At 39.0% G+C, this 19,514-nt stretch overlaps 1 protein-coding gene across 1 annotated transcript in view; it reads right to left on the bottom strand.

The window, feature by feature from the left end:
- Nucleotides 1-1,961: 1,961 nt before the first annotated feature.
- Nucleotides 1,962-19,514, bottom strand: part of LOC139728009 (uncharacterized) — a 41,111-nt gene continuing 23,558 nt past the window's right edge. The window contains exons 3-9 of the mRNA XM_071638975.1: nt 11,779-11,901; nt 11,287-11,450; nt 9,795-9,956; nt 8,981-9,098; nt 5,096-5,325; nt 2,825-3,116; nt 1,962-2,323 (exon numbers count right to left, since the gene is read on the bottom strand). Of these exons, the coding sequence (XP_071495076.1) occupies nt 1,962-2,323; nt 2,825-3,116; nt 5,096-5,325; nt 8,981-9,098; nt 9,795-9,956; nt 11,287-11,450; nt 11,779-11,901 (1,451 nt within the window). The remainder of the gene's footprint in view (nt 2,324-2,824; nt 3,117-5,095; nt 5,326-8,980; nt 9,099-9,794; nt 9,957-11,286; nt 11,451-11,778; nt 11,902-19,514) is intronic.

The raw sequence follows: 19,514 nt of genomic DNA, 5'->3' as shown, positions 1-19,514 counted from the left end.
ATCCATCGGTCTCTAACTGGTCACGTGATGTCGGAGCACGTTGTCTTAAAGATTGTAATACTGTAGAACCATTCGGCTTTCTTCTTCGTTGCATTAGCAAAACACGTAGATCTAGCTGATATGATATTTTACAACAGTCTTACACAGCGAAGCAACAAGCACTTTTGTAACATTCATTTGTTCTGTTCTTTTTATTCATACGAATAAAAACAAGTTATCAGTAAAATGCATTTACAGCAAGATATATTACATTAATGCTCTGTCGGTAAGAAATATTTACACCTTTATTCTATTAAAAAAGGACAAATCTGAATGAAGTTTACTCGAGATTTCTTATTCATGTCCGTGACGCGTAGAATGGATCCAAACATCAGATACAAACAAAACAGTGGCAGCACAAAGAATAATATCACGACAGAACGTATCATATCTTTGTTATCATCTTTTGCGTCTATCTCGATGAAGAGAGATGGATATGTGGAGAGGGGGAGAAAGGGAGGAGAGGGAGATCTGGGCCCCGTTTCATAAAAGATGTAAGGATGGCAACTCTTGCTGGAATGGCAACTTCCAATAGAAACAGCCAATCAGGAAGCTGGATTCTTGTCCGCATTACCATGACAATTGCCATTCTAGCAAGAGTTGTCATCGTATCAACCTTTTATAAAATGGGGCCCTGGAGTTCTCAATGATGAAACCAGTCAATCACGGAAGTACTGCGAAAATAATATATAGCTTAGGCTTTGGAACCTTTTCTATTTACAGCATGTAAAAAGTAATACATCAAACTAAAGGATATGCGTAAAATGATTGTAGATTTTGTTTCAGTTTCAACTGTTTATTCATGTTGCTTTCCTTAATTCAAGTTGGGTTTCTCGAGTACAGCTAACTGTAAAGGATTCTTTTTCAACTTTTCAATAAGCTTGCAAGTCCAATTGTGAGAGACGCAATCATGCCTTTTACAATGCCAAAAAAAAAAAGGATGATATAATCATTTTGTCTCTTTATCGACCTCAGCCTTACAATATCTGGACTTGAGGTTGATTATAACAAATTGCAATAAACAAGGATGATGACATGGCAGGGTTACCATACGAATGCATGAGTTGGGACTGAAGGAAGCAGAACAAAAGAAGAAGGCATGCATAGATTATACACAGGTGAACACGCAAGCAAGCGGTATTGTAATGGAATTACTTTAGTACACTGCTACATTTCTGAATTATGTGAACCTCGTATGTCATCATGCTTGTTCAGTGTAATTTGTTAGAGGTTTTTCAGAGTATTGTTTCTCTGCTCAAATCTGTACATGGAACTATTGATTTATATACGACATAATGTGAACTTATGAAAATCGTCTGGAATTCCCCTTTAACGTATAACATGTATAAAGGTTTTGTTGTGGAGAATTTCTTCACTGCTAGCCCACATTGATGACATTGTGGTGCTCTAATGTCACTGGTGTTTCCCTTTAAGTACGTCTTACGTATAAAGGTTTCGTTGTGGAGGATCGTCCTCTAATTGCACTCTACTTTCATTTTCACAAAAGAAAAATCTCCTTGAATGAAAGTGTCGTGGGAGATGAAACCACATCAATCTAGAGGCTGTTGATTTCATTCTACTCAAAACCTCTGATTCGTAAAGAGGTGTATTGAAGAGGAAATCTTGCAAGGCTACCACATGTTTCATATTTCCTTTTCTTATTGAAAGGAATCAATTCATGATTGACTCTTTTTTAATCGAATTTAATTTAATCAAAATTAGTGCTGTCTGCAGGGTCTGGAAGAGGCCCCTCTACTAATCGAAAGAGTGTCAAAGTGTTATTTGATTTCATCATTCAATATTTATAAATAATTCTCACTATTTCTCACGGCGTGCACATTTGAAACGTCCATTAAGATTCCTCATTTTGAGTCGACTCTTCGATTGCATCGAGGTTCCGCAGTTTTAAATCTTTGAAAATGTCATTTCGAGGCCAAAACCCTCCCCATCGTCAGCGGAGGAGTGGACATGAGCGACATGCCTGCTTGCAAGTTATCATTCTCGTCCGTGAACGATGTCGCTCCCAGAGACTCCCCGCCCATGAGGTCGAGGTTGGAGCCCCGCGATCCGCTGCTGCACGCACTCCCCAAGCTGGAGATGGAGTTCACGGAGGCGGCGCCGGGCGTGGAAGGGGCGGTGGGTGAGGCGTCGATGCCCAAGAATCCCGGGTGCATCGGCTGGCCCCCGTTGGAATGCGGACACTCGAGACTTGTTCGATGGTGCTCCCGGGCAGCGGCTGTGGCGAACGTCTGGTTGCAGAGGTCACACATGTATGGTTTGTCTCCTAAAATACAAAGATACAAAATAAAATGCAACGAAGCAAAAATCCAATATTTAGTGTCTATTCTGGTGGTGGGATGGAAACAATTAAACATAAGATACAGTGTTTACACACACAACACACACATGTTCATATGTTTCAATGGTATAACCGTTATTACTACTTTCAGGGGATATGGGAAAGGTCAGTTTATTCATTCTTGACTATACTCTGTGATATTCTTATACTACAGACAGAAATAGGCAGGTTAAACAAACAAAAACATCCGAAAAACAACTCCAACGGAGTGCAAAGTTCATGGAGATTTCAGAATCTCGCTGAAAACGGGTTAACAAAAATACCTGATGGAGAAAATACTAGGAGATAGAGAAGCAGTTATAATTAGAGAAACGATTGGATTGAGGACGAAAATTACGTTTAAAGACACACGTCGATCAGGGTTTGTTTGGTTTCATCGCATTAACGTCGAGATTGAAATTTCTCTTTCTGTATAGTCGAACACACCTGCATGGATGCTCATGTGAAACTTGAGCTCATAGGACTGGGCGAACGTTTTCCCGCAGAACTGGCACACGGCCGGCTTGTCCTTAGTGTGCGTACGACGGACGTGGCTGTCGTGTGCCGCGTGCGAGGCGAACGCCTTGCCGCAGTGGCGACACTTGAACGGCTTCTCCCCGCTGTGCTGACGGAGGTGCGTTCGCAGAATGCTCGACGCCGTGAACGCTTTCCCGCAGTAAACACACTTGTACGGACGCTCGCCGGAATGAACGCGGAGGTGCTTGTTCAAACTCGATGACTGAGTGAGAAAAAGAATGGATAAATGGGGAAAAGATGAAATTAACTTCCGCCAGTTCCTATATTACGAATTCTGTGAATCACCATGCCAGCCATTCATGTTTGTACATTTGCAAGTTTTTCACAACGCTTAAAGTTTTTAGTGAATGTGGGAAAGTCTCGTTTTAATTAGTAGGCCTAATATTCCGCCTGACACTCGTCGCATGCTTAGATTCTGTTCTGTCATGGCTATAGCTTTCGTAAAGTTCTATTTATTGCTGTTCATCCTATAATGAATAAATAGATAATTATTGTTTAAGTACTGCGATTGTTGGCTATATGTGAGTAACGTGAATAAAACAAAGAGGGATAAAGGTCGAAAGTTACCACATTGCACTTCATGTCAGCTTATTCCATTTCCTGGTAAAATGATAACTTCAACCTGAACTTCATCCAATTGTTGTCATACCGTCTGTCGCAAAATGATAGTCGACCAGAATAACAACACAGAAAACCGCGATTTCCCTCTTACTAAACCTCACTCTTTTGTTTAACCACTCGTGCCCTGTATAATTCGATCAGCCTTTACAAAACCATGAACCCACAATGAAAAACACCTTGTCAGCTATACAGATACAAGCGGACTTACAAAAAGGTGAGGATTTGGTATGGTCTTAGATCATTACCAGTCAGTCATAGTTATGATGAGATAGTGTTAACAGAGACATAGTACGACTAACAAACATGTTTGCGAACCTACATAAGTGATATCGAGGAAAAGCAGAATTATTATTGAATTTATTCAAGTCGATTATGATTTAATCTTATCCAACAAAAGGGTCCTGTATTTCTTGTGGTTGTCTTTGCTATAGTGTTGTAAAGGCATTATCTGTCATTGTGCAGGCGAATTACACAAGACTGAACGCAGCAAAAAGCCGCTGCAGCTGGAAAGTATTAATCCCAAAATGGATGAAGAAATATCAAAGTATTTAGAAAAGAAATTTGGTCAGTATCAAGATATCCATAAACAAAAACTAATCAGCAAATGCCATTTACACAAAATGATTTACATGTTATTCTGTCAATGAGAAAATTGAGTTTGGGAGAAACTTGATCCCTCAAATCTATTGAATTATCAAAATATTAGAAGATAATCTTGGGTATGTTGGAGATCATTGGCAGAAGCTTAATTTGCTTTTTTTTGTGCATTAGTTGAGTATAAAATCAGGCAGCTCAGATTTTACAACTGGCAGCATAATCTTAACAATACCTCAATTGATTTCCTTTGTTTGCAAAAGAAATTACGATTTCTCTTGATTTTACATGACAAACAAATATTTTCTTTCATTTTGTTTTATGAGTAGTTTTTTTTTTTCAAAATTATTTCTACATAGAGCAGAGCCAGAAAGTGAAGGCGTTCGGGCCAGCATATACCTGAAATAAAAACATGATATAGCCTACACCTATTTTTACGAGTACATCCACACTTTACACATAGACCTGCATCTTCCCGACATAGCAACAACACCGTATTTTTGCAAACTTTCTTACATTCGATAAGTGTTATAATATAGTCAACAGGTATGAAGAGCTCGTTGCCATAAAGATACTTTGGGGGTAATGAGTTAGAACTTGTCACTAAATAGCCTATTCCCCATGCAAATCATAAAGAATCTGGCACGCACAAGATTGAGGCTCGGGGTGGGCGCGGAGAGGATATCGTCACTGGGGCGACAAGACCTTGTATATATTTATCTACAAAATGTCAAATGTTCAGGAGGGCTAAAAAAAAAACATGGCAGCCAAAGCATTATACCGAATGGGAAAACCTTTCCTTGGACATGCCGTGGTTGCTTCATTTAGGGCGTACGTCAGCTTGGACAGGACATCACTTAACTAGTGATTATCTGACCATAATCTAAAAAATTATTTTCCCCAAAATTTGGGATACAAGGTCTCGTCACCCCAGCGACGATATCAACTGCACTCATGTGAACTCACCTGGGAGAAACTCTTACCGCACACGGAACATTTGTGCGGTCGGTGCTTCTGGTGCACATGGAGAATGTGGATGCGGAGGCGGTCCCGCTTCTCGAAGGAACGCTTGCAGAGGTGGCAGGGAAACTTGCGGTCGCCCTGGTCCACGCACCTCGTATATTTCAAGTGCTTGTCTCGGTAGTCCTTGTAGGCGAACACCTTGCCGCACCGATCGCAGTGGTAACCCTCAGATTCTGTGACGTCACAAATGAAAAATATTGATATTGCCAAGCCTCTCTTTAAATAAATATATTTTGATATAATCATGTGATAGTAGCTTTATCAGTTGTTCCATCCTCTCTCATGGCCGGCACTACGAGTTTCAAGTTCTGGCAGATATCAATTTATGTTACTGATTATAAAACGTTCAAGTGTACAAATGATGCTTCTTGCATAGTTTAATTTCTCTATGCTATTTAAAGAAGTGATAAAAGGTAACGAAATTAATGGAATTTCAATAAAATAAAATCCTGATCCTGTAGAACTTAAGTGATTACTCATTCATGTCATGTTATAAGATAAGACACCACTAACAATATTGTTAATTTCATTACTGCATTTCGTTATTGTCTGTATGCACCTGGAGCACTCTCACATAGTGGATTGTCTATGTTAATTTTTGATGCTACATTTGTGGGCTTTCAGAGCAACAGTAAGCCGCAATTACTTTTGCCATCAGCCCAGACCAGCATGTAACATTTTCTTTTCTAATTTACGTCCTGCTGTGGCATTCTTATGTGTAATATTTTGTACTATTGTGCTGTGATCGTCTTTATTTTTTACATTGGTGAATTAATGAATGATGATAGTAATGACGATAATAACAATAATAACACGAGTTAGAATAAAACGATTTGTCCGAACGAACAAACAGAACAGAAAGTAAAACAGGTGAGGAATTCAAGGTAGTAATCACGTACAGGAAGGAGACAGGAACAAATTAAGGATGACCTCATAAAAGCTCGCTTGTGTAACTGCATGTCCCCGTAAATATTGAATTACGAAAAGCCAGAGAACTGATAGGATGTATTATGCCAAGTAAATTGAAATAAACATTTAACGGAGGAGGCGTTGCCATGCAGGTTCCCGCGAAATTCTGAAATCGCCATAGCCTTTGCACGGTATCTACCAGTTAAAGAGATATGCCTATCTCGAAGTACGATGAAGTAAACGGAAACTGTTATCACAATTGCAGCAGTAATCGAGAGAGTCTCAAGCGGAAGCGAACGCTGTTATCTGCGGCATTGATATTGTATTATACTAGTCTTGTCCGCTAACTCAAAATGCTGCATTTTATAGAGCGATCACATCCCATTTTTTTTTGGCTTGGAGGGAAATTGTATTTCATCTCCATGATACCCTTAATTGATGAAGCAAAAAAAACAAACAAACATGATAATCATAGTTGTTAACGTTTCATTATTTTCGGAAATTGAATGCGAAGATCATGTGGATTTATAGTATCTCACCTTTTTACATAGCAGTGAGATTAATTATCTATTATCATGAGTAGTTATTATGCAAATTAGAGATGATGACGTCATCACCTCACTAATAAATCTGTCATCAACCTGCCTGAAAATCTTTATTTAATTTAAGTCAAATCAAATAGAAAAAGAAACTTAAGTGACAAACACATTCATTTTTGCACCACGACTGTTATAGCTCATATGGTGATTTTATAAAGAGAAGAAGAAGGGTTGTTGATGTCATGACTAAAAATTAAAAAAACAAGGTTTTTATTGATAGTTTTGCGCTCAAAACAGAATGGGAGCAGTGTGAGACCCTCATATCATCGTCTCATTTAATTCACACACATAGCTCTCATCAATATCACCGTAATTTGAATGTCAAAAATGTCATAACATTCCCATTCCATATCTGATCCTTATGAAGCTTTAACTTGTTTTGTTGTTAGACTTTATTCAAGGCAAGTGCTTTTATTACTGAAGTGGGATAGACGCACAGATGAACAAAAGCATAAACTATGAAACTGACATGTGACCTCGTCATCAGGAGCAGCGTGACTAAGAGAGTAATCTTATACTAGAGGGAAATTCCAGTCAGGACTAAATGAAGAATGATAAGCCATGCAATGATAATGCGAACATGGAGAAAGCGGTTCGAATACCAGGAAATTGAGCTGATATGGTGATGTTTAATCGCTGTAAGCTGACGCATATTCCTTATCTATTGCTAAAGACTTCTCGACTATTAAGAAACAAAACAACAACACGAAGCTGTGGATTGCAGATGAAAAGATCCTCCTCGGTTATTATGCTGGTAGAATTGGTGGTCTGACCATGCATTGGCCCTGTACTTCCATCGTAATAAGACCTACATTGTACCAGCTATACTAACAACTTCCAAACATGGTCCTTGAAAAATAACGAAATCGCAACAGGACATTAGCTATGTTATGAATAAAGAGGAGGGCTCATGAGATGCATGTGTATAATTCAACTGTTTTGCACTCTTATTACAAGTTTCACCCTTCGATGTGTTCACACTCATGACGACGAAACTAATAAGCATTCTGTTCTAGTTTCTCTTTGCCCACTCTTTTTATGCCAAGAAATTCCAAAAAATATAATAAGAATATTAATACTCACACAGACACACGGACATTGCCTCTGTAAACAAACTTCTCCCCCTCTCTCTCCCTCACTCGTTCTTTTCTTTTGCTATTCAGTCTTCCTTTCTAGCATACTCTCACTCATTTGTTATTGTTGTTATTGTTATAAGTTACGTCAATACAAACTTAGTTCGATCATGCATACATTTTTCAATACAATTACTGTAACGTGACTCTCGGTTTTATATACGTTGAGATCAGTAAAAGCAAGGAGGAGAAAGGAAATGAAACGGAAAGTCCATATTCATCAGCCCAGTTGTTGTTGAATAGCCCATATTCAACGATGCCAACGTGACACCGCTGGTCTTCAATGAGGTCCAGAACATAAAAATTACAAATACCACAATATGAAAATAACGCCTGCCTATTCCCAATTGTATCACGGAAACATGTGCTCAAAAATTGTTCAAAAAGGCGTACACCGTGTATATACGAGATAATACATGACTCAGCCCTGGTGGTTTTGTTTGGGAGCATCCCACCAAACTCTTTCATGGTGCCGCCCACACGCGTTATCTTCGTGGCATTGTCATTTCCGGTTCACTTCATAAACATTCGTGTCATTTACATCTTTCTCTTGCCCCAACACCATCCATAATATAGGTCAAATGGCGGAGAAGATGAACAAAGTTCGGGGTCATCTCAGACTATATCAAAGGGTGGGAGTCACGACGTGGACACATCTATAAGGTTGACCAGTAGGCCTATAGTCTTCAACGATTACTTCTCGGTTCTCACAGTCCGTGCCTAAAAACGTTGATTTCTATTCACTCACATTGGACCATCAAACTCATGTTCTCTATACGTATTCATTCATTCATTCATTCATTCATTCATTCATTCATTCATTCATTCATTCATTCATGTATGCATTCATTCATTCATTCATTAACTCATCCATTCATTCATTCATTTACTCATTCATTCATTCATTTACTCATTCATTCATTCATTCATTCATTCATTCATTCATTCATTCACTCATTCACTTACTCATTCCTTTATTCATTCATTCATTCATTCATTTACTCATTCATGCATTCACTCACTCATTCATTGATTTACTCGTTCATTCTTTCCTTCCTTCTTTCATTCATTTATTCGATCTTTTCTTGAAAGAGAATTTTTCGTAAATGGAAAGTGGTGTCAAATTGACAGAAAAATAAAATATAAAATTTTATACACAGATAAAAAAACCCGCAAACAACCCTTACCATCAATGTTTTCGTTGTTGCCTATTCTGCTGTCACCGCGGGCGGCGTCCTTTAGGGCTATGGGGATCCCCATGAACTGTAAATAGGAATCCCCGTACCAGACGAGTAGCTCCGTTCCCTGTGAAGAATAGAAAGCAAGATAAAAATAGAGATGAGATCAAAATGAGAAAGCCTTTCCCACGGTCCTTATCTTAATGGTAAAGGACAATGAGTCACCAATGCTTTAACGCAAAGAATTTCGTTTTGTATCATAATTCATAGCAGAATAGTCGTTCTTTAATTGTTGTTATCATATTGCCAAAGTTATGAGGTTACAATTTGTTTACATCATCTTGAATTGAATTGAATTGAATAGAATTTATTACTCATATTTCACGACAAAACCAAATACAATACAATATCGCTGGACAAAAAACATCAAAATCAAAATTCTTTTGACAGTATGTTTTGGGTGCAGCGAGACTTGCCTACATGTGAAGTTAAAGGGCCTTAATTACAAATTTTGTGGCCTCAGGCGCGATAATACTTCAACTATGTTATACAATATAATCAGTTTGATAATAAGAAGTGCCCAGTCCTGTCTAGAGTATCTCTCCCTAATTCTTTGCGTTACTCCGTGTCGCCTTCCATCGCCTTCTCTCACTCTTCATTTCCTTATACGTGTTTCTCTTCCAAGCATCAGATTCATGTCCGAGACATCTTCTCGACAAATCCTAGGGCATGAGATTAAGCCTCCAAAAACCACAATCTTTACATTGCATCGACATGGTACATAAACACAGTATTGGCGGGACTGAAGGAGTTAATATCTCACCCGTGGAATGTCTTTGCATGCCTCGTAGTATATGCTGTCATCGACTTGCACCGCGATGAGATTCTGCTCCTGGGCGTAGCGGGCGCACTTCACCAAGCTCATCCAGTTATAAGCACCTTGCTTGCCATCAACGAAGTGACTCAACTTGCCGTCCTTGAAAATCTAAGTGAAAACAGGGAAATGTCAATAATTTGTCTTTTGTCAAGGAGAAACTTAAGAAGCAGTTTAAGGGGATTAACCACAACTATATAACATTTCATATCTTACCAAAGTAAAAAAAAAAAAAAGACAGGGAACAACGTCAAAGAAGTTACGTTATTTCTCATTTGACGTCTCAAATAGGAAGGGAAATACCTGTCAAGAGAATGAAACGGCTAAGGATGAGCTGATGCGACAGAATTAAAACTAATCTCGATTAAAATCTTCCATAATCTCAAATGATTCGGTCAGAAGGGTCTACGCACACAGAACCAATGCACAATCAACAACACTCCTTGCCTGATAGTGATGACAAAAGGTAAAACAGACCCCCTCCCCCCCCCCCAAAAAAAAAAAAAAAAATGCAAGAAAAGAAAATAAGGCTATTGTGACATTTAAGTAAAGACACCTTATAGGTGAACGCGTGAAGATGAATTTCCGGTACGTGACTGCGCTGGCTCGATTGGGAGAGAAAAAACGTGTATTTGGGATTCGGGGGTAAAGAACGATGATTTGAACCTCGCTAAAATCATCTTCGGGCAATTAGGACGAAGGGAACGTGAACAAACAAGTGTCAAGTTCAGGCTATAACAGCAAGTAATGGGGTGGTGCTCGTGGTCATCAACTCGTGCTTGATGAAAGGTTGACTCGATCGTCAACAAAAACACGTGCAAGATTAATAGCAGGCTATATAGTATTGCATTTTGAGGGCATCGGGCTGAGAGAAAAGTGTAAATATTTGATCGCCCGAGGAAGCCATGGCAGAGCCTTGCTAACTGAAGTGTGGATGGCAATGACGAGACAGTTTATACTTGACAACTATTGCCTTATAATCAGCCGTATACCGAGAGAGTTATTTAATCTTTTGTGGTGTGTGTTGGTTTCAAAACGTTCTGTTCTTGATTTCTAAGTTCTGTGAAAAGAAGGATAAACTACATGCACACACACTGCAGTAAAGCAAAATAAAAGTGTTTTCTACCCTAGGTAAGAGAAGTAGAAGATAATGATTTCAGTGTCATTATTTCTATCTTTTACTGTTGAGTCTTTGTGTTAGAGATTATATGGTGTACATTCTACGAGTAGGCCCTACACAGCAGACTAGACAGGCTGCTTCAGCATAAACCTTTTTTTTTTATGTGCCCGAACGTTACCCTCCCAACCACAAACACCCCCCCCCCCACCCACACACACACAAAAACAAAAGGGGAAAACAACAGTAGAGAAGCCAAGACATTAAGTCACAGAGTTATAAGAAACACGAAACGCGATAAAACATGACTGGGCTAATTCTTACCTCCCACATTAAACTCGTGTCGTCATGTGATTTGATCTCGCTCGGATGTACTACTCTGCCGGTGAAAGGACCAAAGCGGGCGCCCTTTAAGATGACGGTTTGCTGGCAATAGACGCTGTAGTGTGAGTGTGCTGGACTAAGAGTCGTCCGCAGAACGGCAAGACCTGTTGTGAAGAGGAGTTTGATAATGCAGAAATTTATTATTTAGTTCGAATGAATTGACTCATGAGTCAAGGGGATGTCATTAGCTATCAAATCGTCTTGTGTGTGTGTGTGTGGGTGTATGTCTGTGTGTGTCTGTGTGTAATATACAATATACCTCCTTTAACTCGTCTGCTCTGCGTTTGTTTTCTTAAATATCTTTCTTAATAATGCATGCTCTATCATTTCAGATATGGTAAAAAAAATTCAGTTTATTCAAAGATTCTGGTGATTGAACAAATAATCTAGAGCAAAGTAAAGTGCCTTTAAGTCATAGTGTGTTGGTTCTACCTTCTGGTAGTTCTGATGCGTTCACGTCCGCGAGGCTCTGGCGGACGATCTTTGCCTTGCTGTCCTCGTCTGCCGATTCTGTCGACTCGCAGCTTGGATTGTCGACCGACAAGCGCTTGTCACCTGCGAGAAATATGCAAATGAGTGAGAAGTAGTAGAAGCATTAGAACCACGCTTTCGCTGTGCATTGTGGGGAAGGATGTCATGCAAATAAAAATAACAAAAAACAACAATCCGACAACAACAACGACAACGACGACGACGACGTCGACGACGACAAAGCTTTCCACTGTTTATACCAATAGTCCTGATGTGCTCAGTATAACACAAGACAAAGTACATGACTTCTCCAATCATAAGCTTGATAGCGCTTCCATATCGTGCCCAGATGTGTGTGCGTGCTGTGGTTGGTGTGTGTTTGTGGGTGGTGCATGGACCGGTATTGCACTGTATTGCATAACAATAATACATTTTCCTGCTTGAAACAGTAAAGAGGTGACCAAAGTACATTCAAGGGAAACATTATTGGATTTGATGTAGCTCTTTTCAAAAAATATAAATCCATCTGATCGTTGCTGTAGTCGTCATCTAAACAGGTGGAAAAGTGAGTCCGTTTAAGGTCATTCCTCAGCAAAGACACAAGTCAACATGGCACGCTTCACGGAGCTGTAGCGACTCTCTGTTACCATGGAAACCTACAGAAAATAGTTTATCTATCACAGGCCCATTACGTGTTTCGTGTTTATGACCCCCTTTTTTTATTCGAAAAGGATACGAATTTTCATCGCACCTGGACTACCTCATTTCTTATCGTCTTGGCTTTTCGCATTGGATGCGTGGATATTAAATTATGTAACGACAATGTGTATCATCATTAAAACGATCAAGTGCCTTTTTATCCATCGACAACCAGAAGTGGAGCTCATCATCAAGTTAGTCATGGTTTGTTGTGCATTGCCAGATTTTCCTCTTATCCTATTTTTTCCCTCTCCCTAAAACTTCAAAAGGTATGCTCAAGACAGCCATTCGGTTCTCGACCATTTATTCCCAGTATTATACCTTGAATAAACGTAATCTGTAGCTGCTCATAGGGGGAAAAAGGGAAAAAAGCCCGCACCGACAGAAATAATGTCAGAGAAAAGTGCAATTTTGCTCTTCTGTGGATGAGGTTCGTTGTAATAGCATAGGGGTCATTAAGGTAACCCTGCTCACTCTTAGGACGAGATTTCTGGCGCAGTATGGCTTCGGATGGCTGCCTTTCTTCATCGTTGGGTATTATAACGCAAATTCACACAGGCCACGGAGATAAGACGCTTCGTCAGAAGGACGAGGCAATTTAATCGAAAGGGGATTACAGAGGAAAGCAGTATCCTATCTCCTTTTATTCCATATTAACCCCTTTCAATCAAGTTTATTATGAACTGGTCTTATCATTAAAGCCTCTCTAAGACGGGCTTAACACTTCCTACACAGTAGATTTAAACTTTGCGGCCTTTATGCTGAAAATTTCCGTCGTGCGTAATCAATTGTGCGGTAAGGAAGGACATTTATAGGGACCATCATATGGGGAGAATGTTGTAATGTTGTAAACAAAGACTTCAGTGGTACATACATAATGTGAAAATGTAGAAATGAAAGTACTGTAAAGCATTACACCACAAACTTGGTAAAATGGGTTGAGTGATATTGGTTAATTTGCTGTTTCTTATAAAGTTAATGGATTGGTTATTTTGATTATTGACATCCTTTTCTTTCTGGGTGAAATCGTGATGTACTAGGCCTTCCTTTATCATTATTTATTTTCATTTTATTTTTCAGCGAGTGGATTGAGTTGTTCGTGGTCATTACAAACATATGTTTTGTTCTTTTTCTTTAACAACAGATTTTCTTTTACAAACATGATAGAAGTCAATCTGTAGCTGGAGAGTGGCTGAAATTCTTCTCCTGATTCACTGTTTGCAAAGGGCGAAACGATTTTTAGTGGCTGTTGTCATTATTTTTAGGGGTCGTCGTTGATCCCTCTTTCTGAGAACACCTCTTAGGATACGGTGGTTTGCCGAGTCTGTACCGTCTCTGACCTAACAGTGTAACGCGCTGCTGCCTAATAAGAGCTATGCTCGTACAGGTATATCATGCCTTTGCGAAAGAATAGTCAATCAATACTCATTCATCGCTTGAAAGATGACCGACGAAACCGCAACTTTACGCTCCTTGCAAGTGTAATGGGAGTTTCATTTAACTGTTCAATCTTTTTTCCCGTGACTTTGAAGACAGAGAAACAAGTTAAACGAATCAGATCGCAGCGGTTCTCCGACATCCGTTTTTGATTTTTTATAATGTTAATCCCAAATTAGCAGAATAGCCAGAATTGATTCATTATCAAAAGGAAAAATAACGGAGTACGCTTTGGACAATATTAGACTTTCATGGTACTCAAATCGATGGCCGAAATATGAAGAAGTAGGTGCGAATTAGGCACAGAGAAAGAACAAATTGATTATTTAGCTAGTGGTGTATAATGGGTATGGAGACAGGATGGATGAAACAGCAGGGTATATATAGAGAGTTGAATACCGCCTCTTAGAGTGCGAAAGACTTCGTATCAAAACGGCTGGGATGAATGATTAAGCACATGACTACGTAATGAAAACTTATAACGGGAGAAAAGGAGAGAATAGAAAGTATGTTGTTTTTTCTTTCTTTTTTCCTTCCCTTTTTCTTGGGGAGATGAATATACAAAGGCGCACATTGCCGGGGTTTCTGACAAACATAGTATTGCTATACTGGAATCCCACAAAGTGACGTTGCCTTCGATAATGTACCAACCGATGTGCCAACACGCAAACTTTCATGCAGCAAATAACAAGTTATATGATATTCATGACAAAAAAGAAAAAAAGCACCTGATGATTGATTTTTTGCTACATTTCAGGGATAGACACCTTACCCTTTACCACAACTTTGACGCTCTAGTGGACAGAGTTGGTACATTGTCTCACTGCAAGCCTGTTGAGGTCTTTTTGTCCACTTTTCCTCCTTTGGAAGTGGGTACCTGTCACTATTCTAACGGCGAGACTACCACCTCTTTTATAATTGCCGCAAATCGCCTCTTTTGATCCAAAGTCATGCTCTTAACGGGTCCTTAGACGGGAGAAAAGACCATAATCCACTCTTTTCTACACCAGGCAGTGTTTTGTCCACTTCTACAGTCCCCTTTGCCCCGCGGCCTGGCGTGAACCAAGTAAACACCATGTCTTTTTGCAGGTATCATCTCCTGGTATAATAGCGCCTATTGTCACTTTGAAATTAGGTGTTCCTGTCGCAATTGTTATGGAGAGCCGATGTTTTAGCCTCCCGAATTGTCGGCCGACAGGGGCGAAGAATGCCCCTGTCCACTTGAGAGAGTTTGGGGATTGCGACTTAGCGGAATACACGGCGAAAATTGAAAGCGATGTTAAAGACGTTGGTTTAAGACCAGCCAGAAATACCTGGCCAAACAATAGGAGCTTCTGTGCACCTGGGTGTAAAACATGAAGAAGGTTGGAAAGTGGATAAGAGGGAAACAGAAAGAAAGAGAGAAAGAAAGAAAGAGGAGAAAGGGAGAGGAAGAGAGGGAGGGAATGACAAGAGTGAGAAAAGAGAAGAGACTTTAGAAAAAAAGAATCACGGCGGTTGTACAATAATTGTTTCATGAGTTAGCGGAATCGAAGAAGAATACGACGAAATAGCGCCTCTATTACTTGAGGGAAACAGTCCCTCTTATGTCTGCTCTCCAAAACATTCCCGTCAATGGGATGGAAATTAAGGAATAGATTAAAAAGTGAATTGGTCCACGGGGATGTCGGGGAGACAGTGGTTCTTGCGGAGAAATGAAAGAAAGACCGCCCGAGTGAAAACAAATAAACAAGTCGAGGAAAACTAATTTATTGGTTGTCACGTGAAAGACGTTGTCGAAGTTTTCTAAGTTTGGTTAGGGGAATCCATGTGTATTCAGCCTGCATAATTAGAAAAATGTATAATTTGACTACCAAATGAAAGATATTCAAAGAAATTCATTAAGACAGTTTTTGAGAAGTCGAAATTAATGTAAGAAAAATGATATAAAGTGTGATATGATTTATCAGTTAGTAAACAAGCTCTGATTCAGAAATGAGAGAAAAAAAAGCGATTGATCATTGCAGTCGGTGTCCAATCAAACACGCAGACTAGACGCTCTTGTTTCGAAACAACGACAAAAAGATGCATTTTATGCATACATGCTTTAAAAATGCACACACCTTTAATCTTCTAGACTTTAGAAGCCACGTTATTGTGTACTTGTTATGAGGAAAAGCGTAGAAATGAACAAGGAAAATAACTCTGTAGTCAGGAAATAATGTTCGCTTAGCCTTTTCTGAAACACAAATTAATCGTAAATAGTTCATGGCTGTTTTTTCGGTTGCTATTTATGTGAAGCCACACACTTTCATCGCACGTTGATGTCAGAATAGCCACGGTAAATGAGCTTCCTTGTTCTCAATTATCATGCTGACATTTTTTGCTTTCATACTGGCATTGTCCTTCTTCTCTTGAGGAGCTAGAGCCTAGAATAATTGATGTTTGGGTATAAACCTTTTCTCAACTTTAGCGGTTTTTATTGCTTTTCTACTGAAAGAAATTGCCACGATCAATGGGCCCGCTTTGGCGGTGTCAGACAATGTTCCAACGTTTCATTAAAGCGCCAAAGCTCGAAGGGAGTCCGACCGGGGAGCATGTGTTTCGCGCCCACACTTGCTTGACTTGACCGCATAACAACGCAGTGTTTTCCGCTGCTTTCTGTCGAAAATAGCACGCTTGTTGTCCGCCCAACAAAAACAAAGCGAGGACGCTCATTGCCCCGAGCTTTGGTCTCTAAAATGAAGTGACTTTCTTTTTTATGGTCTGTCCACCACTAAGGTTTGTGCGAATCCACGATAACATGCTGAAGCCAAGAAGACTAACACAATCATACTGTCACACAGTCACACAACTACACAAACACACTTAGGGCTGTACATAGAAATGTGCTCTCATAGTGTAAGAAAGTTAACACTTCTAGGGCTATTCGAGAAAAGAAAGGAAATAGAGTGAAACATTCAATTATCTCATTCTCCATCTCTCTCTACACTGAAAAACACGCCTAAGACATCGGGGTACCTGCATTCCAAGTGGTTACTTTACCTATTAATACCCAGCGCATGCTTTGTTACAGATGTCGTAGAGTTCTGAAAGGAGCACAAAGTCTCAACTGCGATTTCACTTTCTTACCTCTGGAAAGACAATAGCTTGTAGTGTATACTTTACTGTGCGACGGTACTACTTTACTGCAGCTTGTAGTGTAAACTTTACTGTACAATGGACGCAGATTGTCAGGCATAAATTTACACATTTTGTTATCCAATGCAGGTACACACACCCACAGGAGGGAGACGAGATTTTGGCAAAGCGATACACGTGATGAATCACCCATTTGACTGAATATTCCTACTTAGTACCTCACATATTCCGGTCATGTTAGAAAGCCGTAATGACAATGGGGAAGTGACAAGTTTAATAATAATTCTTTTCTTTCACAATGATAGATTCTTGGAGATTGTTTATGTCTCCAGAAATTTCCGAAACATGCTGCTGTGTGGAAAATTAGAAAACAAGAATGACAGTGATTTGCTTCAGCTTGATACAACAATAACAAGCAAACAAACAAACAAACACCAATAACAACAACAATAATAATAACAACAACAGCAATAGCAACAACAACAACAGCATCAAACAGGCTGGACATTAGGCTATAGTTTATGGATTGAACGTGTTGAATGGTATGAGAATCAAACCGTAGGTTTATCCTGAACAGAGTTGATTTCTAATACAGGTCATTAAAGTATGAAACATGAAACTCCACAGGGAATGAAGTAGTAGAGCAGATTCCGAATGTGACCAGTGGTTTTAGATCATCGTCTTTATGCGTATGCTGCTCGTATATAGTGCAAGTTGTAAAGTGTACCGATAAATAACGTGTCTCTATCGTAGAGGCGGTCGTATGGCAAGCCTTTTTTACATTTAAAGTTAATTTCTGATATCACAAATTCCATTTTGTGATATCAAAAAATCAAATTTTTGATATCAAGAATTCAATTTGTGATATCAAGAATTAAATTTGTGATATCACAAATTCACAAAATAGCGCAAAACTAATGCTCGAATTCACTTTGTATTTCTGCGCTCAACTAACGCTCGAATTCACAGTTGAATTTCAGCGCAAAACTAATGCTCGAATTCCCTGTGTATTTCTGCGCTCAACTAACGCTCGAATTCACAGTTGAATTTCAGCGCAAAACTAATGCTCGAATTCCCTGTGTATTTCTGCGCTCAACTAAAGCTCAAATTCCCGTTGGTTTTCTGCACTGAACTAAAGCTCGAATTCCCTGTGTATTTCTGCCCTCAACTAACGCTAGAATTTACGGTTGAATTTCAGCGCAAAACTAATGCTCGAAATCAAATGATTTCTTTGCGACAGATATGTGCTGAAATTCCATGTAAATTAATGATATCACAAATTGGAATTAGTGATATCACAAAATGTATTTCTTGATATCAAGAATGTGAATTCGTGATATCTCGAATTGAATTCATGATATCACGAATTGAATTTGTGATATCACTAATTCGATTTCGTGATATCAAAAATTGGTTTTACGTGATAAACCAATGGGTATTTGTGATATCAAAAATTGAATTTGTGATATCAGAAAGTCGAATTTTTGATATCACGAAAGGGAATTCGTGATATCAGAAAATCTTTTTAAAAAGTAATATGGCTTGCCATACGGTCGAAATTGAAATGCTACGTCGAAATATAATTTCCTCTATGCATTCTGACATAATCAAGTAGGATTGCCATCGGTCAGAGGATTAATACATTAAAAGTCTTGCTTAGAGCGAACGAAGAAAGCGTTTTATCACCAGTATTATTGGAGTAAGAGATCAAAGCAATATTCTTTTCTCTTTTTTCCCATAAAAAACACCGATAAGTCTGCAGCGCTTTGTAAAACCTATAGATCCTTCGCACGGTATAAATTTCAGTCAACTCGTACGGCTAATTGATAACTAATTCATTCATAATGCATGCAGTCCTCTTGTACGTCTCAATCGAATAGAAACCCGGCCATTCCCTCAGGCTATTTATATTATGCTTAAAACTTCGGCCGTCATCATGTTTTATAGCTGCTTTATACACCGTTTAATTCTTCAAAAACGCAAGCACAAATAAAGTCTATATATATATGAAAAAAAAAAATTCTGAGTTATTTTTCCCACATCTTATTTGTTTATTTTTTCTCTACAGTTCGTTTTTCTTATGTCAATATTTTGTCGTAACATATCAGGTATTACATGTAGAAAATGCAGAAATTAAGTTCTTCATTAACTAGGGAAACAGGCCAACCCAATTAATGACGTCGCAACTCGCATTGCATTGTGATACTGTGTGACGTGGTAGTAGCGATATATACCAGTGTGTATTATACGATAATGATTTCAGTTATGTCATGGGGAATCTGCTATCAATATTCTAATGTAAAAGACACATGTGGCACACCCACATCTCCAGACTGACTAGAATATGAATCGTTCGGGGGGGGGGGGGGGACAGGGAAAGTTTTAACGGCGATTTGAAAAAAAAAATAATGATTTTAAATGTATATCATTTAGCATGTAAA

Source organism: Diadema antillarum, unplaced genomic scaffold (assembly GCF_040938485.1).
Source record: "Diadema antillarum isolate AM-2024a unplaced genomic scaffold, OU_Dant_1.0 seq00000161_RagTag, whole genome shotgun sequence".
Taxonomy (NCBI): Eukaryota; Metazoa; Echinodermata; class Echinoidea; order Diadematoida; family Diadematidae; genus Diadema; species Diadema antillarum.
Note: the sequence above shows the minus strand (reverse complement) of the source record. Positions and strands in the feature narration are given on the sequence as shown.